Raw genomic sequence first — 20,985 nt, forward strand, 5'->3', positions numbered from 1 at the left:
CATAATGCATCTCACAATTTGCACCTCATTTATCGGCGCCTCGGATGTTCAACGGGGGTTACGCAACCGTTGACCTTTGATGATCCCACGACTGGATTCTGCACGGCTCATGATAAACCTTGGCTTCCCTTTCACGACTGAGCTCCCTTCGATTCCTTATGGGCAGTTTTCTTCTCTCTCCACATACGATAATTCCCGAGGGGCCGACTACAACTTCTCTTCCTGTTCAAAATTACGAGTTTATCATGTCATTGTTCATGCTCTCCTTCATCTGTTGATGTTGAGACCCCTGCACCTGACTGTGTCATGGCGCAGCCTTCCGAGGATTCCTGTCATTCACACCTTTCCCGACTGACACCCTCGCTGCTTCGATTCCCTCTGGGTTTAATCTTTTCCTTTTTCTGCTCTTCTTGGCACGGTGTTATCTTTGTTTCTTTGTCACTTATGGTTTCTCTTGGCTTGGTGCTTATGGCTTTATTCCCTGTTCGATCTCCGGTTTTGGGAATCGGATTTTGTTGGTTTTCACCATTTTTCTATGTATTTGTCAGCGAAGTACAGTGTTTTGATATAGTGTTGTTAATTCTATCTGCTTCCTCAAGCATTCAACGATATAAATACATTTTAAGCTGAGACACTTGACTTCTTTATGGCTACTCGTCCACTGCACTGAGGTATGACTTGGTTTGTAGCCTCAACAAGGCGATCTCGAGATATCACATCATTGCTCAGGACGGACTCCGTACGGAGCTAACGGGGTTCTAGATAGCGCTATTAGGCTACCGTCAAACAAGCCCCAGACTTCTTTGGGGCTGAATTCCATCTCTTAAATTCAACTTCATAGTTGTTCAACGCCAACTACAGAAGCTCAGATCTGCGTTGCAATGGCGTCCACTGCGATCGGGGACACCTGTGATAGCCTCTTTGGGCCTGTAGTCAGGCAATACAGTTGTCGTGGCGGGTTCGACTTTACAGGTACATCTTTCCGGGGTCTCAGCGTCTGGGCATTCTCCACATATGCTAATATCGCGAAGTTCTATTCGAAGCTTGGATATTCAATATTACCCCAGCAGCCTGTTTTCTCCTGCTGTTACCTATCCGCCTATTTCAGCTGTCCAGAGAGTCCTTGAAAGTAAAATCTTCATCAATTCATTTAGCGACGCTGGTGAGTTTTGCTGTCTATCAATGGTCCGGGCTGAAACGTCTAAATAATGCCCTACACAGGCTATTGCAACAGTATTGGCAGGAATTCAAGTCGTCCTGCTTGTATTTACTGCGACGCAGCACTACCCCGCACAATATGTGTCGCTTGCGGGTACTACCCTCAGCCTTATAGTGGCCGTTTCCATTGTCGTTCTGCTTCATTTAGAGCACAGCCGAGCTGTTCGACCCTCGTTCCTCGCCTCTGCATATCTATTTATTACGGTGCTTCTAGACATTGCGCGAGTACGTACCGCCTGGCTGTTACCATATGGTAGAGCATACCCGGCCTGTCTCGCCGCGTCTCTGGCCACCAAGTTGCTCCTCCTGGTGTTGGCGAATGTTGAAAAACGCAAATGGTTATTGCCGGCCGAAAAGGCTCAGTCTATTGAGAGCACAAGCGGGCTCTTTAGTCGGGGATTCTTTGCCTGGCTCAACGAATTGTTGAGAAAAGGACACACCTTGTTGCTCACTGCCGATACGCTACCTAACATCCACGAGAAGCTATCGTCTAGTGATTTATCGGACCGATTTTCAAAGTCATGGGCATTGTGTGATCAGGGTCGTCAACATGCGTTGCTGCTAGCTATCGTCAATTGCCTTCGCTGGGATATTGCTGCTATCGCTTTTCCTCGACTCGCCCTGATAGGGTTCAACATCGCGCAGCCATTTCTAGTTGGCAAAACCGTCACATTCCTCGGGCAGACTGAATCTTCGTTGAATATTGGCTATGGATTGATAGGAGCTATTGCGATTGTCTTTATTGGAATTGCTGTAAGTCTTATGTCTTCAACGACTTATTCCATTATACCGGATGATCATTGACCAACTGGTATTTGTTATTCAGGTCACTACGGCATCTTATGAGCACCTAGGGTTCCGTGCTACGACTATGGTCCGCGGTGGCCTTATGTCTCTTGTATATCAGCACATGATGGAGCTACCACTGGGGAGCACCGATGAGTCTAGTGCCATGTCTCTCATGGGCGCCGACGTTGAAATGCTCGCAGAGTACTTCCACTCTACAGTGTGCGAATCCTGGGCTTGCATAATACAGCTAGGACTGGCGGCCTGGATCCTTCAGACTCAGATCGGTGTTGTCTGTGTCACACCCATTATAATTGCAGCAGGTATGTTCTTTAATTTTGCCTTGTAAATGGTCACAATGTATTAATCGAGTTGTCAGCTTTTACTGCTGCTTCCTTTGCTATGGGCAATGCTGTGTCCGCTCGGCAGAAGACATGGCTACAAGCTACAGAGAAGCGCATCAATTTCACCAGCCATGTCCTCGGCTCAATAAGAAATGTGAAATTTCTAGGGCTAACAGAGACTATAAAGAAATCCATTTCAGACTTGAGGATTGAAGAGCTTGAGATTTCCAAGAGATTCCGCCGGGTTCAAACCCTCCGTGTCTGCATGGGTATGTAGACTTGCAAGTCCCTTAATAAGGGAAATTCGATTGAACACCTCGGAATCATATTAACAAACGCATTCAGTAAATCTTCCAACGATTCTTGCGCAGTTTGCCACTTTTGCGACCTATGCTGTGGTTGCGAAGGTGCAAGGAACTGATGGTCTTTCCGTCTCACAAGCCACCACGGCCCTTTCACTGATAAACCTGCTAATCAGTCCTCTCATGCATCTATTGATGGCAGTCCCAGACACGTTCGCATCAGTAGGATGTCTGTATCGAGTGCAGGAATTCTTGAGACGTCCAAATATTGTTGGTAAGTATTCCTAGACGTGCTCTACTGAGCAAGATGTACGGCGAATTAACCTAATTTACGCGCAGAAAGAAGAAAACTGCTCCAACCGGAAGAAGACACTCCTGCCTTATCTACCAATTCGTTCGAATTTGAACTCGGGGCTAGGGGAACTTCCTCAGCGAACCAATCTGACATGCTGATCTCCCTGCGAAATGTCCGGTTTGGTTGGAATAGCTCTCCGTCGGATAGTACTGGTATTACACTCAATCTGAGTCCCTCGCCCTTGGGTAATCTGGTTGCAATTGTCGGTCCTGTGGGAAGCGGAAAGTCCACGTTCCTCAAAGGCCTTGCAAATGAGACGTCCGTTCTCGATGGCGAAGCCTTCATCAAGTACCCAGACCTGGCTTTCTGTGAGCAAACTCCATGGCTAACCAATACAACAATCCGGGAAAACATCATTGGAGATAATTCATCCGCTGCGTTTGACGCTAATTGGTATTCGACTGTGGTGAGCGCCTGTGCGCTGGATTCTGATCTTAAGAAGATGCCAGCGGGTGATCAGACGTCTGTGGGTAGCAAAGGCACCAAACTCAGTGGAGGGCAAAAGCAAAGAATTGTAAGTGCAAATTATGTTTCCCTCTATGTGGGCAATCTAGCCTGAAAATATTAGCAAAGGGTTTGTGAACTGATTTTATTATAGGCCATAGCACGAGCTGTCTATGCTCGGAAGCGAATTGCGTGCTTCGATGATACTTTGAGTGCTCTTGATAATGCAACTGCTCGACTAGTATTCAACAATGTCTTTGGTCCGCTCGGGCTGCTGCGTCGACTGGGCTGTACTGTATTCCTCGCGACTCACAATGGTGTGTCTCCCAAACCCTCGATAGGTCATCCGGTGTATACTGACAACCAGCAGTTCAATATCTACCGCACGCCGACTTTATAGTCGTACTTGGAGAGAATGGCAATCTTTTGGAGCAGGGCAGCTTCTCTCAGCTTCTCAGCCATACAGGAGGATATGTTAACCGACTGGGTATCCGACCAGGACAGATCGAGAAAGAAGAGATGCAGAATGACAATACGACCGGGCTTCCAGAGACCGAGGGAATCATGGCGAGCGGCATATCCACTCCGGGTTTTACCGATGAACGCCGAAAGACGTCTGATTTCACTGTTTACAAGTACTATTTCTCTGCCATGGGGTGGACCCGAGTCTGTGTGTTTACTTTCTTACTGGTGGTGAATGGTGGCATTGGTGGACTCCGCAGTATGTCAAACCTCTTGATTAATGATCCCGTATGGTGCTCATTTTTGCATAGATGCTTGGATTGGGATGTGGTCCTCTAGCCCCGACAGCACTTCAAGCTCGGGATTGGGTTATTGGCTTGGACTATATGGGGCATTCTCTTTCATCGAAGCCGCTTCGATGGTTCTTGTGGTATAGTAAGTGATGCCTTCTTTCTTTTCGCTTGGATTTTCGTACTAATTGCTTTTCATCTATAAGCTGGACCTGGGTCGTGATTGTACCGGCTGCATCGAAAAATGTTCATGCTACTGTGTTGCAAACTTGCATGGGGTGAGATTTCCAATTCTTAACCAATCGGGATACCAACCGGCTAACATAACTAGTGCTCCTTTGTCCTTCCTATCTCACGTAGATACGGGCTCTCTCATCACCCGTTTCAGCCAAGACATGAGGCTGGTGGATATGATCCTCCCTCGAGGTTTCATCAACACAGGATTCCGTAAGTGCATCCATTTTACATATTCTCCAATTATTTTACCTGTTTCTGACTTAGGCGACATTAAGAAATCGCTGGTACCCTTGCACAAACCGCAATTGTCATAGCTTCATTGCCATATTTGGCTATAGCCCTGCCCTTCCTAGTTGGGGCATTAGTCCTGGTTCAGCGCTTTTACCTGCGCACATCTCGCCAGTTACGGCTGCTAGAGTACGTTTGTCTGCGTTAACAATTATTCATCTGATCAACATGCTTTTGCACGTCCAACAAACTGACAACCCCTCAGGATCGAGCTCAAAAGCCCCCTTTACACTCATTTCATTGAATCCCTCGCCGGTGTTGTTACCATCCGTGCCTTTTCATGGACTACCGCGTCTAAATCCAAAATGCTGTATTTACTTGATATGTCCCAACGGCCCTTCTATCTCCTGCTGTGCATTCAGCAATGGCTCGGTCTGGTGCTAAAACTCATGGTGACCGGCATGACGGTCATTATGGTTGGGGCTGCTGTAGCTCTGCGCGGAAGAGTGAGCCCCGGTCTGTTGGGTATTGCGCTGATCGGGATGATGGATCTGGGAGATGTCCTCTCATACTTGATCCAGAGCTGGACCCTCCTGGAAACGTCTTTGGGTGCGATTTCCAGGATTAAGGAGTTCTCGGAAGATACCCCAAGTGAGGAACAATATGCAGCCTATGAGAAGTTGCCAGACACCGAATGGCCAACTAGGGGTGATATCTCATTTGTTGGCGCAGACATTTCATATGAGACTGAGAATGCAGAGCCCGTCTTGCACAGTATTCGTCTGGATATTCGTGCTGGGGAGAAAGTTGGGCTGTGTGGTAGGACCGGAAGGTGAGCAATTAGAGCCTTGAAAACGAAATTTAGCAGAGGTGAAAACAGGCTGACCGTTCACAGTGGCAAGAGCACCCTGGCTCTATCACTACTACGCCTTAACGAGGTGGTTTCTGGCCAGATCCTCATTGATGGAATCGACATATTGACGATTCCTCGACCATTGATTCGGCACCGGATCAGCTCTCTCAGTCAAGAAGCCTTCCTTTTCCCGGGCACCATTCGGCAAAACGTCGATCCTTTAGGCATTGCCACCGATCTCGATATCACCGAAGCTCTGAAATGTGTCGAAATCTGGAATGCTCTTGTGTCTGCGACGAATAGCAACGACAACAGCGGAGCGTTGCTAGATGCAATACTGACTGACACGACTTTATCTGAAGGCCACAAACAGCTATTTTGCCTAGCAAGGGCGCTTCTCAAGAAGAGTAATATTCTCATACTAGATGAGCCGACAAGCAGGTATGTGATTTATTTGAGCCTCTTTACTTCCTGCCATAATTATGCGAGCAATGCTAACTACCCATTACAATCAGTCTGGATGCAGAGACAGATGCCAAGGTCCAGAAAGTCATTCGCCAGGAGTTCCAGAACTGCACTATCATTATGGTTGCGCATAGAGTTCATACCATGCTCGACTTTGACCGTGTGGTTGTTCTGGATAGTGGTCGAATCATAGAAGAAGGACATCCCTCGGAACTGCTGACGGACAAAGAAGGCGTATTCTCGAGTCTGCATCGTCTGGAGCAGTCAACAGGAAGTAAATGGGATCTCTAATTGATCGGGTTTATTAGATTGTACATGGGCAAACAGTAGGACGGCTATCCAGCGAGGAAGATCTCTTATGTATGTGATATAATTAGTGGGAATTCAATGACAGACCAGATGCTCTATCTTAATAGAATATCAATACTAAAGGATAATACATCTCAGATTATATCCATGGATGTAAAAGTCGTTTCCACAAATCAAATATGTTGCCGCTTTCTCTCTACCGTCTATGTATGTATCGAGCAAGGGAGAAAGGACCTCAAAGACATCTGTTATGGCAATCAGGTTAGTGTCTGGCTTATGAGGCCTCATGTATGTAGCTATTTAGGTACGTAGCTTTTAACTTATCCTCCTCACGCTCTATAGACATTTAGGCAGAATATATAGAGAAACCACGAAAACGACCGAATTAACCATGGATCGATGCTCTGAAATATCTAGAAACTCTTTATAGCTTATTCCAATGCATTTTATTTTATCGAACTTGGCAACTTTGGCCGAGCGGTTAAGGCGCTAGACTCAAGAGAACTCCCTCTTCACTGAATACAGTGAGCATTCTAGTTACGAAAGTAGCGTGGGTTCGATTCCCACAGGTTGCAATTCTTTTTTTTTTTTGCTTGTGTGTGTATTGGTTTTGCCTGGATGGCTAAGAGAGAACCATGGTAATCGGCACTTCCATTTCTTTGCAAATTTTAGTCTCTCCTTACGGGGAATTGCCTATGGCAGTTTCTAATCGTGCGCCACGATGTTTCTCATAGTAAATTTTGACCGCCTAGCTCACCGCCGGAATTTTATTATTTGCTTATTCGATCCATAAGGATATTCTCCCCTGTATGTGTCACGATGATAACTGCATTGCTTCCGAAGCTCTTTTCATAAGTGCAAGGGTAATGATGATGGGACCCTTCATTTGGTATGAAATACTAAATACAAAGTCCTAACCAACAAAGTTTCAGGTTGTAAAGGTAACTCTTTACAGATATATATAGAGATCGAAAAATAGTATTCCGACCTATAAGAATCACTCTAACGCTAGCCTTAGAATGTTCTACTTATATGCTCGGTCGCTCTTAAAACTTCACTAGAACTACTACTTACTTCAGCCTAAAATACCGATATATCTTTCCTTTGAATGGACTATAAAGAGTTTCGGACGAAATGCTTAAAGGCATGCCCGAGAGTGGAGACCATTTTACAGGGGAGAGGTATATGTCCACGGACTCACCTCCCAACTTGGTAAATAATGAAGCCAAAAAGAAATACAAGCCGATAGATCTTCCTGAATTTATGCTGACTATTGCCCCCAAATTGTGATACTCGGCGTGAGGTGAACTCCATAGGCTATGACTCTTCTATGAGTAACTGGCGGCAAAGTGTTATTTCGCCGAACCGTTCAAAGTATCCATGAAAATTTTTTCACAGATTGAATATAAAATCCAATGTAAAGAATATTGAAACACAAACCCATTCATTTCATCATGTCCCTCACTTTCGAATGTATCCCCCTCACAGTCGAAGGTGTTAGCCTCAACCTATCAACGGTCCATAGCCTCAACTCAACCCCACCAATACTCTTCCTCCACGGCTTTGGCTCCAGCAAAGAAGATCTCGCTGATCTACCGATCCAGCCATCTTTAAAACACCATGGCTTCATTGCCTACGACGCCCCCGGCTGCGGCCAATCAGTTAGCGACGACGTCTCCGCAACAGATATCCCGTTCCTCGTGGCGACCGCCGAGGCCTTACTCGCGCGCTTCAACATCGACAAATTCCATCTGATAGGCCACTCAATGGGTGGTTTGACAGCGCTCCTCCTCGCAAACCAGAATCCAGACCGTGTCCTCAGTTTTGTGGATATCAAAGGCAATCTCGCACCAGAGGATTGCTTCCTCAGCCGCCAGATCTTCATGTTCCCAGCCGATGACGAAGAGGCATTCATGGATGCATTCGTTGAGCGCACGCGCACGTCGGGATCATTTGCTAATGCTATGTATGCCAGCACCCTGCGCGTCCGAGTCCGGGCTGGTGCGGTTCGGCCTATTTTTGAGTCTATGGTGCAGTTAACTGATCATGGGGACTTGATGGATAAGTTTCTGGCATTGCCGTGTCCGCGCATGTTTATGTTTGGAGAGGAGATGCGTGGCTTGTCGTATCTGCCGTTGTTGGAGAAGGAAGGTGTTGAATTGGCCGATATTGTGGGCGCGGGACATTTCCCTATGTATTCTAACCCTATAGAGATGTATCGTCGCATTTCGGGGTTCTTGGATCGATGCGAATGAGATTAATATACATAGATAGAATTAGAGATAAATATAGACCGATGTCCTCACCCCTTCAGGGCAATACTTCATACCAAGTATGAAGCCTTGGTACTCCGAAAATTGCAGTACTTTGTACATAATCCGAATATCACCTATTGACGGATATTTACAAAAATAAAAACAAAACGTATATAAATGAAGTCTCCAATCATCGAGTGCATCATCGAGTGCAGTATTTGGCCTGCCTGTGCTCCCACACCATTCGATATAAAACCATTCCTGATTCGTCGGGAAATGACTAAGTGAACGGTCACGCTTCCCAACCCGGATCAACCGGATCTGCGATTGAACATGCGATTGGAGTTTGGCAAAATCATTGAAGTTTCAGCAAAATGGTACATCGGTCTCCGATGGACCTCCGCCGAACTAACCACAAACAGTGCGGTAAATCCCCTTTCGGGCTGTCATCAGCACGTTCAGCAGATACAAGCTTTTGCCGAGGTTTATGTGGATCCCCGGTGGATTGGGGGCTGACCTCAATGGCCAGTCGTATCGTATAACAACGAAGCTTTGTTTTCCGGTGAGAGCCATGTTGCATTTGACGTGATAACGAACTGTTTACATATTGGACCGCTATTGAGAGCCCCGAGGTTGGATTTAGTCCTGCATGCTGCATTGACTTCCCTTTTTCACTATATGAAGCAGGATTGCTTAGGGATTCCCTTTTTTTTCCCTCTTAAATCTCTCTACTTTGATCAATTGAAGATTGTCTGGTTCCCACCATGGCGGATAATATCTCCGGCGTCAAAGTGGGTGCCAATGCCCTGGACGAAGGAGAAAAGACGGATAAAAAGGAGGGAACCGTCCCTGTTTCTCACGAGCCCCCGTCTTCTTTCGATGGCAAACGTTCCATGTACTTGGATTCTAGCATCGCCTTTGAGAACTATGTCTACTGGGCCAAGCGATCGCGCGAGGTTGAGAAGCATATTTCGACTGACGATGCGGGACTTGCGTACTGGAGAAAGCGGCTTTTTAGACAAAAGTCGGACGCCACAGTACCGAATACCTCTGCCACCACTGAGCCCAACGACAAGCATAATATCAAAACGAACGGCGATAGCACAGGCGATGGCTGGGGCATCACCGAGACCGAATGGGAACAGGCACAACGGGCTGGCCGAACTGTAACTTGGGGTTCGATCTTCTATCTCATTACCACCGACATCCTCGGCCCGACCAATGTCCCATGGGCAATCAGTCAGATGGGCTACGGACCAGGAGCTGTACTTTACACTGTTTTCGGGGCCATGGCTTGTTACTCCGGCATGCAACTGTGGAAGATCTTCGTCGGTCTCGACTCGACTCGATTCCCGATGCGCAATTACGGCGATGTGGCTTTTCGTGTCTATGGAAATTGGGCGCGCATCTTTGTGAACGTCCTACAAAGCTTCCAATTCTTCCTCAATGTGTCCCTGCTCATTGTAAGCAACGGACAAGGACTGGCACAGATGGTCGTCGGTGCCAATGGCCAAGGGTTCCTGTGTTTCATCGCTGCCGAGGTTATCTTCGTGGTCATTGGCTTTGTCTTTGGGCAGATCCGTACCCTACAGCGCCTTTCTTACCTGGCTAACATCGCGATCTGGCTGAATATCATTGTCGTCATCATGACCATGGCCGTGGTTCACGAGTATCCCCCGAACTATGCAGCCTCGTTGACTAGCTATCAAACCCCAAAAGGACCCGTGAAAACAACCGGTTACTGGCCCGAGGACTCAACCCTCAAAAACAAAGTCAATGCTATGATGAACGCGGTTTTCGCGTACGGAGGCGCAACCCTGTTCAATGAGCTCATGGCTGAGATGAGACGGCCATATGACTTTTGGAAGGGCTTCATCATTGCCGAGATATTCATCTACGTTTGCTACCTTGTCTCGGGCATGGTTGTATACAGTGCGCAGGGTCAATTTACATTCAATCCTGCTTACCAGGGTAAGTCACAAAACATCCAAGGGAGGCTTTGAGACTGCTAACACCCCTACAGGTATTCCAAATTCTGCCTACAGATTTCAGACCTTAGGTAATGCCATCTCATTCATCACCGGCGTCATCGCAGCACTGCTATATGGAAACATTGGTATCAAAGTCTTCTACAACGTGGTGCTGCGCGATATCTTCCGTTTCCCGGACTTGAACAGCCGAACTGGTAAATTACTGTGGATTGGACTCGGTACGTTTATATCTAATTCCCTAAACCCCTATATAAACCCAAACATCTAACAATCTATCTAGCACCTGCCTACTGGGCTCTCGCCTGGGTGATTGCCGCCGCAATCCCGCAAATCAGCAATCTAACATCCTTCGTGGGAGCCGCTTGCATCCTACAGTTTTCTTTCACGTTCCCACCAATGTTGCTGGTTGCGTTCAACATCCAAAATGACGCGATACTCCCCGAAGAGGAGTTCAACCCGACAACCGGCCAGACACAGCGCTTGGACAGTGGAATGAAGCGATGGATCAGAGGATACAAGAAGAAGTTTGTGTGGAACACTTTTGATGTACTGTATGCGCTTGGTGCGGCGGGCGCGGCTGGTCTGGGAATTTGGGCTTCGGTTACTTCCATGCACAAGCAATTCGCAGAGGGCACTCTGACCCCTTTCACTTGTGCGAATCCGGCTGGATAGTTCGAGGTTCAAGGTTGAGTTATAGGGTCGGGGCTTGTTTTGAACATTGACAAATCTCATCGGTCAATGGGTGCTTATTCGAAGGCTTGTGTTTCCTCTTCTTATAGACTTCAGCATCTATTAATAACTTTGTCACCTCTCTGTGCTCGCTTTGTATCGCGACGCTCTATGATTCAATGCTCACTTCATCGTTTGTTCTGCATTGATCCTTGGATATCCTAGCCAGAAGGGAGGGTATAGATAAAAAAAATTGAACACCCTCTATGAACTCAACGCATAGTCCAAGGAGCACATTTAGAGACCCACTGAAGGTAAATATGCTCTTAAAAGGGATTTTTCACTGTTAGAGATTACCTGGGTGACAAGGAATATATACAGATGGTTGCTGAGACACCTACAGTGATTGCTGTAGATGCCTTGCTTGCTAGATTTCCGGAAGGAGAAGATATAATAAAAATGGGTACTAGATGTCATATATTTGATAAAAATGACTAGCTATGCTTATGTACAGTATACCCACGACATAAAATTGAAAATAAAACTCAGGAAACGGCTGAACATAAGATGGGTATCCGGAGTATACCACCGACATGGTCCACAATCTTTATCTCTTCACACGATCCTCAGTTTCAATACCCTGTACTTCATTATGAGTTGAGGTAGCAGCATCATCGAATGAAAGCTTCCTCTCAGGGACTGCAGTTTCAATGTCACGTAATCTGCCAAAGGCATGGAACTTCTCAAAGAGGGCGTCCATCTCCTCGAGAGAGCGACCCTTTGTTTCCCTGACGACGAGGAAAACCCAGATAGACATGATAAAGCAGAAGCAACCAAACATGATAAAGGTTCGCCAGCCAAGGTTATTGATGGCGGCAGGAGTGACATAAGTGACCACAAAGTTGAAGAGCCATTGAGTTGCCGATCCGGTAGCAACACCGTACGAACGAAGGCGAGTTGGGAAAATTTCAGAAATGTAAACCCATGGAATCGGTCCCCACGACGCGGAGTAGCCAATGACGTAGAAATAAATCATGACAATCATAGCGAGGGAGGCAGACGAAATCCCACCGGTACCGTTAGGGTCCGGAGGATAGGACACCAGAACACCACCTAGGATGAACATCATCGTGCACATCCAAAGAGCACCGCCAATAAGAGACCACCGTCGACCAATCTTGTCGATACCAATCACAAGGAAGATTCCGGTGCTAACTACCTTGACAATGCCATAGATACCCGTTGTGAACAAGCTCGTGTTGCCTCCGGCTACTCCAACAGTCTGGAACAGTTGGGGAGCGTAGTATCCGATACTGTTGGTGCCGGTCCATTGCTGCCAGAACATCATCAAGAAGCAATTGACAAAGCGGATGCGGTTTCCAGGCAGGAATGGTTCCCGCCAAGAAAGACCCTGGGTTGATTCGACCTCGTGCTCAACAGCCGCTTTGATTTCCGCCATCTCAGTCAGGACCGCGGGGCTGGTAGTTGACTCGTTGCGCATATATGCAAGGGCATCGAGGGCTTCCTCGATGCGATTCTCCTTAGCCAACCAACGAGGAGACTCGGTCAAAAAGAACAGGCCAATCATCATCAGACCACCCGGCACAAGCTGGAATCCAACAGGGATGCGCCACTGTTTGGTTGTAGGGGCGACTGTTTCTGCCACACCATAGCAAAGCCAGTATGCAACGGTGACACCAATGACGAGGAACTCCTGGAAGAGACCAGCGATACGACCACGGATGGCCGGTGGGCAGTTCTCGGACACGAAGACTGGTGTGATGGCTGACATGCCTCCAATTCCGAAACCGGCAATCACTCGTCCACCGTACATGTATGATAGCTCGCTGTAAGCAGCGGTTTGGACAGCAGAACCGATCAGGAAGAACATGAGGAATCCCATGATGGAATACCGACGGCCGAACTTCTCGTTAACGAAGGAGGCGAGGATAGCGCCGAAGAAACATCCGGCCGTGAGAAGTGAAACGACATTCGATGAGACTTGGGATTTTTTGGCATCTGAGAAACCCGAGCTGTCACCTGTAAGTCCAAAATCGACCTTGAAACTTGGAAGTTCCAGGACACTTCCCATCACACCGGTGTCATATCCTTGGAATTCATTAGTACACAGTATTTGATAGGGAGATTTTGATCTTACCGAATAGGAATGAACCCGTATACGCCACCGTGGCCAGCACATACACACGACTATTCTTGAATATGCCCATTTTCAAGTCTAGACTCCTAGAGTATGAAGTTAGGGAGAAGGATTCGGAAGGTGTTATAAAGCCCTGGGGCACAGACACCCCGCGGTCCCCGCATACTCTGCATAACTATGTGTCTTTTATAATTCACTTAGATTCTGGGGGCAAGAGTACCCCGGATCTATCGTGCCATGGGGTTTTCAATAACCGAGGTAGAGGGTGGATCTAGTACCTTGGAGAAATGACGTTTCTATTCGATATACATGTCGACGGAAAAATTAGGGCAAATAGTTTACGCACCAATCAACTGGCATTTGCTACAAAGGGGAAAGTATGGCGAGCCAAGCCCGATGCCCAGACCGTCTATAACCGGAGCCGAACACTTTTTACCCAACTAATACTCTCTCCATGCCCCTCCCTTTCTTCTATTCACCTCCAACTCACGGAATATATTGTTCCATGTACATTTTGCGTATCTAGGCAATGCCGGGACTTAATAGTGATATCAATCTCTCGGCATCACCCGCCAAGCCTCCCGGGGTCGGCTAAGCCGTTCAAATGCCGATACCATCTCACCCGGGTATACACTCGAATCTAAACAAATCATTCAACTCGGATGGCTCATACGGTTCGGAATACCGGCATTATACTGTTCCTTATCTCCGCGTCTGTCGTACTTTATTCCCCTATAGCCGCTTATTCTCCACATAGTGTAAATATTAATGCCGGGATCAACCGAGTAGGATACTCAGTCTGACCCTCAATGGTTATGTCGAGGCTCTGAGCGCTGCGCAACACGCTGGTACTTAACAGCATCACGTAGAACCATACCCTCACTCAACTGATCAGTCTCGCGTCGGAAGATCTCTTGCCACGGCGTTTGGCTCTCAGGAACAGAGAACCCACCCCGAACCTTAAGATCCTCACGACGACCCTGGAGTTCCTCATCTCCAATCAGAATGTCAACCCGACGCTTATTCAAATCCACCCGTAGCCGATCTCCGTCACGGAGAAGCGCAAGGTTCCCACCAGCTGCTGCTTCGGGGCTGGCATTCAGAATAGAAGGCGAGCCAGATGTGCCGGATTGGCGTCCGTCACCGATGCAAGGAAGTGAGGTAATTCCCTGGCGCAATAGCCGTGCTGGAGGGTGCATGTTGACTACTTCGGCGGCCCCCGGGTAGCCCATGGGACCTGCACCGCGCATAACCAGGATACTTCTTTCGTCGATTAGTGTCGCGGGGTCGTCGAGCCGGCTATGGTAATCCTCTGGTCCGTCGAAGACTACAACGGCACCCTCGAATGCGTTGAGGTCATCCGGGTTCTCGAGGAATCTTTGCCGGAAGGCCGGTGATATCACGCATGTCTTCATAATTGCCGAGTTGAAGAGAGTGCCTTTCAGATGCACGAATCCGGCATCCTTCATCATCGGCTCGGTATATGATCGGATAACCTGCCGGTTCCAGGTATGTTTGTCCCGCACGTTTTGCTCCACGGTTTTTCCATTGCAGGTTAATGCATCTGGGCATAGTTTCCCGGCGTCTAGCAACTCTGCCATGATAGCAGGGAGTCCGCCGGCGCGGAAGTACTCTTCTCCCAAAAACTCGCCGGCGGGTTGCATGTTCAAGAGTAGAGGAATGTGGAACCCGATCTCGTCCCAGTCGTCGAGAGATAGTTCGACGCCGATGTGTTTGGCCATGGCATTGATATGTATAGGAGCGTTTGTGCTCCCGCCAATGGCAGTATTTGTGGCTATGACGTTTTCAAATGCTGCTCTTGTCATGATATCGCTAGGTTTACGGTCTGCGTGGACCATTTCGACGATTCGCTCGCCAGTCTCGTAGGCGCATTGGCCACGCTCCCGGTATGGAGCTGGAATTGCTGCCGAGCCTGGGAGTGCCATGCCCAATGCTTCTGCTAGTGCGTTCATCGTTGATGCTGTGCCCATAGTATTGCAATGGCCGACAGAGGGTGCCCTGTATAGAATCAGCATGTGCTTCTTGCCCATGTTTAACTTCAATCCTGACAGAAACATACCCACGAGCCACATAATCCATGAATTCCTCCCGATTCATCTCCCCAGCAGCATACATCTCCCGTCCCTTCCAGACTACCATTCCTGATCCGGCGAGTTCGTTCTTCAAATAGCCGTTCAACATAGGACCAACATTCAAACAGATGGCCGGGATATTCTGATCACAAATCTGTCAGCTTTACTATCGACAAATGAACAGAACAATAACCTTCCCCCCCCCCCCGGGAAAATCCACACCTACCACAGTAGCAGCCGCCATCAACGCCGCAGGTGTCGTCTTATCACAACCCGTCAAAAGCACAACCCCATCCAACGGATAGGCATACAAAATCTCTACCAAACCAAGATACGCAAGATTGCGATCCAAACACGCTGTCGGTCGACGCGAGCTCTCCTGAATTGGATGCGTAGGAAACTCCAACGCGATCCCACCAGCACTGCGAATCCCCTCCCGCACCCGCTTCGCCAACTCCAAATGGTGCCGGTTACAAGGGACGAGATCCGAGCCCGACTGCGCAATGCCGATAATCGGCTTCCCGGACATGAGTTCCTCGCGCGTCAATCCGTAGTTCAGATACCGCTCGATATACAGCGCTGTCATGCCTGGGTTTTCGTCGCTGTTGAACCATCGTGTTGAGCGGAGCTTGCGGTGTGGTGCTGTAGTACGGACTTGGAGAGTTGCTAGGGTTTTTTCTAGATCGTGGGTTCGCTTGCGGAGGGCGAGGAGCTCGCTTTCGCAGTCTTCGATGTTTGGGGGTGGGTTGTTGGTGCAGGAACAGCCTTTGCAGGAGGATTTGGTGTTGCACGACATCGGGTTGTTTTGTCGGGGTTTTTATTTTGGGGGACTATTACTATTAGGACTTGAGCTTGATAGAAGAAAATCCAAGTCAAGAAAAGGGAAGCCGAGGTCGAAGCCGAATGTCGGGGCTGACCCCGGAGTTCGGCATCCCGGCCCCGGATTTGGTCTGGAAGAGATTGAATATCTCTATTCCGAGAGATAATAGTACAAACAGATGAGTATATGTAGACAATGTAGAATGTCCACCCCCACGCTATCCACACTAATCCACCCCGGAATGAGTGGAACCCGTTTCATATGTCCTACGTCGATGCACATTGTCTACAATGTGTTTTGAAGTCAAGAGGGTCGTTCTATTCACAAGTCCCCTATTAATACAAAATCCCAGACGCCGTCTATGCAAGAAGAATTCTACTGAGCTGCGCACTGTGCCGGTTCCTCGTCGTCTTCCTCGTCTTCCCATCCCGATGCGTCATGGCCATCCTGCGCACCGAATTCTTCCATCCGGCCCTTGGGGTCATATTCGACTTCGTCCACGGTATCGGCCGTGATAGGGGCACTAGGTTTGGGGAGAAGTTCCTTGAGCTTCTCCATCATCTCTGGGGTGGGCTTCCACTTGTTATCGGGGAACTTAACGTCGACAACCAAGTACAGGTCGCCACGGGCATCGGTGCGCTTCATCGGCATTCCCTCTCCGGGGACTTTGAGGACCTGTCCGGGAGAGAGAATACCGCCGGCAGTGAGGGGGTGGTTAAGCTCAATGCCACGGCCATCAAGGTGCTTGATCACAACGCGGGAGAATCCGGTCAAGGATTCAGCAAGAGTGATATCAATAGTTGCGCGGAGATCCGAGCCGGCGCGTGTGAACACAGGGTGCTCTTCCTCAATGATTTTGAAAATAATGTCGCCGGGCTCTTGATCGGGCACCTGGTCGGCCTCGCCTTCCAACACAATTTTGTCTCCTTCCCTAGAGTACAGTCAGTATATAATCAGTTGGATAATTTAAAAAAAAGCAGGCTTACCTCGCGCCTCGGGGGATGTAAATCTCCAGGATCTTCTTCGCCTCGGTCGTTCTCGTGCCCTTGCACTTCTTACACTTATCCTTCGGGGCGTAGTATGAGCCTTCTCCGTTACATGTGGTGCAGACAACCGTCTGCTGGGTCACGAATTGGCCCATGCGCTGCAAGACCTCCTTGTGGCCATGACCATCGCAAGTCGAGCACTTTTTGGCAGTGGCCTTTTCCTTGCCACCCTTGCCCTTGCAATGTCCGCAAATGACGTTCTTGACGCTGGAAAACCTAACAGTCTTGCCCTTGTACAGATCCTCCAGGCTGACTTCATAATCTTGCTCTTCGCTGGGGCTCTTGCGCGGTTTGTTTGGGCGACCACCTCCGGGCATCCCTCCCATTCCTCCCATACCAGGCATGCCGCCCATGCCGCCCATACCACCGAACATTTGTGCCAGCAAGTCGTCCAGATCAGGCTGTCCTGCCATGCCAGGCTCACCTGAGCCGTTAAAGGCAGACATGCCGTGTGTGTCGTAGAGGTGTCGCTTGTCATCATCGTAGAGAATATCGTAGGCCTCCTGCACAGCCTTGAACCTGATCGAGGCTTCCTCGCGCTCGGCTTCGGGGACTTTGTCGGGGTGGTTGGTCAAGGCCGCCTATTAGAAAGCCGACTGTCAGTATCGCTAAACACGGAGACGTTCGGGATTCGTCTTGCCTTGCGGTATGCCTTGCGGATGTCATCTTTGGTTGAGCTCTGATGGATCTCGAGGACCTCTGTATAAATAGATATCTGATCAATATGGTATTTCTTTATAGTTGATCCGCGCAAACAAGCACATACCATAGAGGTCAACTCCAGCAGCAGCCACTGAGAACATTGTTAGTAGAGCCAAATAGTAACACGACTTTCCAACGTACTTATCAGTGATTAGCCGTGTAAAATATGATCGGACTTTTCTTTAATAGAAAGAGGCTGTCAACTTAAGCCCAACGGCAAAAAAGAAACGATGGTGAATGGGATGTGAGAGCGGAAGTTGTTGATTCCAAAGTTGAGAAATTTTGTTCGGGAGCTCCGCGCCGCAACTCCGCAACTCCGCACATCTGAAAGAGATTGGCCACTCTTGTCTACTCGGACTATTTCACAATGAGAAGTCCTCAAGGGATATTTGCCAGGCGATCCTGGTCCTGCATCCAATGCAGAGCCTTTTCCTCTTCTCCGGCTACTCGGGCACCTAATTCGAAGAACAAACTACCAAATGGCCCTGCGCGCACGCGTTTTGCGCCCTCACCCACCGGATACCTCCATCTAGGCTCTCTACGGACAGCACTCTTCAACTATTTGCTGGCAAAACGCACCGGTGGTCAATTCCTGTTGCGAATTGAGGACACTGACCAGGTTTGTGGGTTGCGCTCCGTTGCATGGACTACGGCTGATTACGGTAGAAACGGACGATTCCCGGGGCAGAACAGCGACTTTACGACGATCTACAATGGGCAGGATTAAATTGGGATGAAGGTTAGTTTAAAATATATACAAATATTGAGGACAATCGCTGACTCTCGCCTTGCTGGCAGGTCCCGTCGTTGGTGGCCCCTACGGACCTTATAGACAAGTGAGCTATACTCCTTTATCGCAAGCAAATAATTCCTAACTTTTTGTTCCTGTGCAGTCCGAACGAACAGCTTTATACAAGTCCCATGCCAATGACCTTATCTCTAATGGACATGCATACCGATGCTTCTGCTCCGCAGAACGATTGGATTCGATCGCCCGTCACCGCAGCCAGGCAGGACTGCCGCCTGGCTATGACCGAAAATGTGGCGATGTATCTGCCGAAGAATCGGAAGATCGAGCAGCCAAGGGGGAGGCACACATTATTCGATTGAAAGTGGATGAATACCCCATGTTCAATGATCTGGTTTATGGCAAATCTGGTCAGAATCGGCCAAACAACTCGAAGTTGGATTTCATCGACCGTGTATACAATGACCCAGTTCTTATCAAATCGGACGGACATCCCACGTACCACTTGGCAAATGTCGTGGATGATCACTGCATGAAGATCACGCATGTTATCCGAGGAACAGTGAGTTTACTTATTATATTTGTAGTTATCACGTCACAGGATACTGAACTAATATCTATCAGGAATGGATGGCATCTACACCTATGCACATGGCGCTATACAATGCCTTCAAGTGGACGCCGCCAAGCTTTGCTCATGTCCCTTTGCTCGTCGACCGGAATGGACAAAAGCTCAGCAAGCGCAACGCAGATATTGACCTCTCGTCATTCAAGGATAAGCAAGGGATCTTCCCAGCCACCTTGGTAAACTTTGCTTCGCTCCTAGGCTGGTCGCATTCCGAAAAGTCTGATGTGCTAAGTCTGAAGGAGCTGGAACAAATTGTATGCTCTTCTCAGTCTCGCAAAAACGCCGTAATTTCACAGCTAACAATGCTACCAGTTCAATTTGAAAATCACTCGAGGCAACACTGTCGTGTCTTTTGAAAAACTCCAGTTCCTCCAGAAGGCACACATCCAACGCCTGGTCAAAAGCGGCAGCCCCGAGTTCGACGAAATGGTAAAGAAGGTGACCTCGGTGGTGGAAGAAAGCCACCCCCTCGACAAACTGTAAGTCAGCTATCGGCCGTGAAGAACTCACGTAGAGGTTATATGGCACCTGATGACTAACACCTATCAGTACCACGATCCTCAAAGGTCGCACTCTCCCTGAATACATCGCGCCCCTCATCCGCGCAGATGTCAACAGCTACACAGATGCAAAGGAGTTTGCCCAGCGCAACTCCGTCTTCTTTACCCCAAAACTCGACAGACCCCCTTACAAACCGGTCTCACCCCAATCCTCCCCGGAAGTCCCAATCCAAGCCCTGCACACCGCAGCAGCCGCTTTAACCCTCGTCCCATCCGCACTCTGGAATATTGAAACGCACCGCGATAACATTAACAGCTACGATGGTGCGGAAAGCATAATCATTTCCGCGTCTGAGTCAGATACACCCGTCGACTTTAAGAACGCAGGCAAAATATTCAAGAAGGAGCTGTATCATTACCTCCGTTGGGCACTGTCGGCCTCTGCGCCTGGGCCTGGAATCTCAGAGACTATGGTAGTTCTCGGGAGAGATGAGACACTTCGCCGAGTGCAGGATGCCAAGGCGTTGACACAGTCCTTGGTTCCTTCTGCTGGTCGGAGAGTTCCTAAGGGAACTTTGCCTGAGGATCAGAGTTGGATGGGGAGCCTCGCGACTAACCGGTAATGTAACAAAGAGATCGAATGACTGTACAAAAAGATCCCTTGAGCGCAAATAGCGCGCCACATCTCGACAAAAATACAAATATGATTTGGAGGTCTAAAGGTCTCAAAGAGGGTCAATCATGAACAAGTTAGATCGCAGGACGTATGTACCTAGTATAAAAACTCGCACGTTCCACTCACTTTGCTCTCGCTTTTCTCTCACTTCTACTACTAAAAGGATCAGTGGCCCTTCGCATCTGACCGTTTCTCCATTTCATTTTGTTCAAAAAATAAAGAAAATAAACATGAGCGCTCAACTCTAATTATATCCCGAAGGGCCGGGAGCGGGAATTGGTCTTGTTGAAAGAAAAGGATCTACGGCTGCTGCTCGAGATTGAGTGGGCCCGGGCCTTCTATGTCAATGGAAAAGTTGTCATGTAATAGTTTGGTATTAGTAATTATTCATTGGTCTATGTATAGA

At 48.4% G+C, this 20,985-nt stretch overlaps 7 protein-coding genes across 7 annotated transcripts; 4 read left to right on the plus strand and 3 right to left on the minus strand.

Moving 5' to 3' along the window:
• Positions 1 to 881: 881 nt before the first annotated feature.
• N7447_009921 (ABC transporter integral membrane type 1) lies at positions 882 to 6,275 on the plus strand (the record flags this gene model as incomplete). Its single annotated transcript, XM_057234183.1, has 16 exons — positions 882 to 972; positions 1,032 to 1,162; positions 1,222 to 1,971; positions 2,045 to 2,327; positions 2,384 to 2,617; positions 2,694 to 2,924; positions 2,990 to 3,519; positions 3,604 to 3,766; positions 3,820 to 4,170; positions 4,223 to 4,346; positions 4,408 to 4,479; positions 4,533 to 4,648; positions 4,714 to 4,855; positions 4,932 to 5,498; positions 5,562 to 5,960; positions 6,035 to 6,275. 16 exons carry the CDS (start codon positions 882 to 884, stop codon positions 6,273 to 6,275), a joined length of 4,425 nt encoding a protein of 1,474 aa, XP_057081467.1.
• A 1,472-nt stretch (positions 6,276 to 7,747) lies between these two features.
• Positions 7,748 to 8,548, plus strand: N7447_009922 (alpha/beta fold hydrolase; the record flags this gene model as incomplete). The annotated part of the gene is made up of 1 exon (XM_057234184.1): positions 7,748 to 8,548. One exon carries the CDS (start codon positions 7,748 to 7,750, stop codon positions 8,546 to 8,548), a length of 801 nt encoding a protein of 266 aa, XP_057081468.1.
• Positions 8,549 to 9,312: 764 nt separating this feature from the next.
• N7447_009923 (Amino acid transporter transmembrane) lies at positions 9,313 to 11,211 on the plus strand (the record flags this gene model as incomplete). Its single annotated transcript, XM_057234185.1, has 3 exons — positions 9,313 to 10,519; positions 10,572 to 10,757; positions 10,820 to 11,211. The coding sequence occupies 3 exons, from the start codon at positions 9,313 to 9,315 to the stop codon at positions 11,209 to 11,211; spliced, it is 1,785 nt and encodes a 594-aa protein (XP_057081469.1).
• A 604-nt stretch (positions 11,212 to 11,815) lies between these two features.
• N7447_009924 (sugar porter family MFS transporter) lies at positions 11,816 to 13,436 on the minus strand (the record flags this gene model as incomplete). The annotated part of the gene is made up of 2 exons (XM_057234186.1): positions 11,816 to 13,317; positions 13,367 to 13,436. 2 exons carry the CDS (start codon positions 13,434 to 13,436, stop codon positions 11,816 to 11,818), a joined length of 1,572 nt encoding a protein of 523 aa, XP_057081470.1.
• A 736-nt stretch (positions 13,437 to 14,172) lies between these two features.
• Positions 14,173 to 16,255, minus strand: N7447_009925 (IlvD/Edd family dehydratase; the record flags this gene model as incomplete). Its single annotated transcript, XM_057234187.1, has 3 exons — positions 14,173 to 15,385; positions 15,447 to 15,601; positions 15,686 to 16,255. The coding sequence occupies 3 exons, from the start codon at positions 16,253 to 16,255 to the stop codon at positions 14,173 to 14,175; spliced, it is 1,938 nt and encodes a 645-aa protein (XP_057081471.1).
• Positions 16,256 to 16,654: 399 nt separating this feature from the next.
• Positions 16,655 to 18,128, minus strand: N7447_009926 (putative DnaJ domain protein (Mas5); the record flags this gene model as incomplete). The annotated part of the gene is made up of 4 exons (XM_057234188.1): positions 16,655 to 17,210; positions 17,266 to 17,906; positions 17,948 to 18,024; positions 18,092 to 18,128. 4 exons carry the CDS (start codon positions 18,126 to 18,128, stop codon positions 16,655 to 16,657), a joined length of 1,311 nt encoding a protein of 436 aa, XP_057081472.1.
• A 266-nt stretch (positions 18,129 to 18,394) lies between these two features.
• Positions 18,395 to 20,526, plus strand: N7447_009927 (glutamate--tRNA ligase MSE1; the record flags this gene model as incomplete). Its single annotated transcript, XM_057234189.1, has 7 exons — positions 18,395 to 18,646; positions 18,694 to 18,766; positions 18,826 to 18,863; positions 18,921 to 19,337; positions 19,400 to 19,657; positions 19,716 to 19,882; positions 19,953 to 20,526. 7 exons carry the CDS (start codon positions 18,395 to 18,397, stop codon positions 20,524 to 20,526), a joined length of 1,779 nt encoding a protein of 592 aa, XP_057081473.1.
• Positions 20,527 to 20,985: the final 459 nt, after the last annotated feature.

The sequence above is a fragment of the Penicillium robsamsonii genome, assembly GCF_028829455.1.
Source record: "Penicillium robsamsonii strain IBT 29466 chromosome Unknown utg000006l_segment0_segment0, whole genome shotgun sequence".
Lineage (NCBI taxonomy): Eukaryota > Fungi > Ascomycota > Eurotiomycetes > Eurotiales > Aspergillaceae > Penicillium > Penicillium robsamsonii.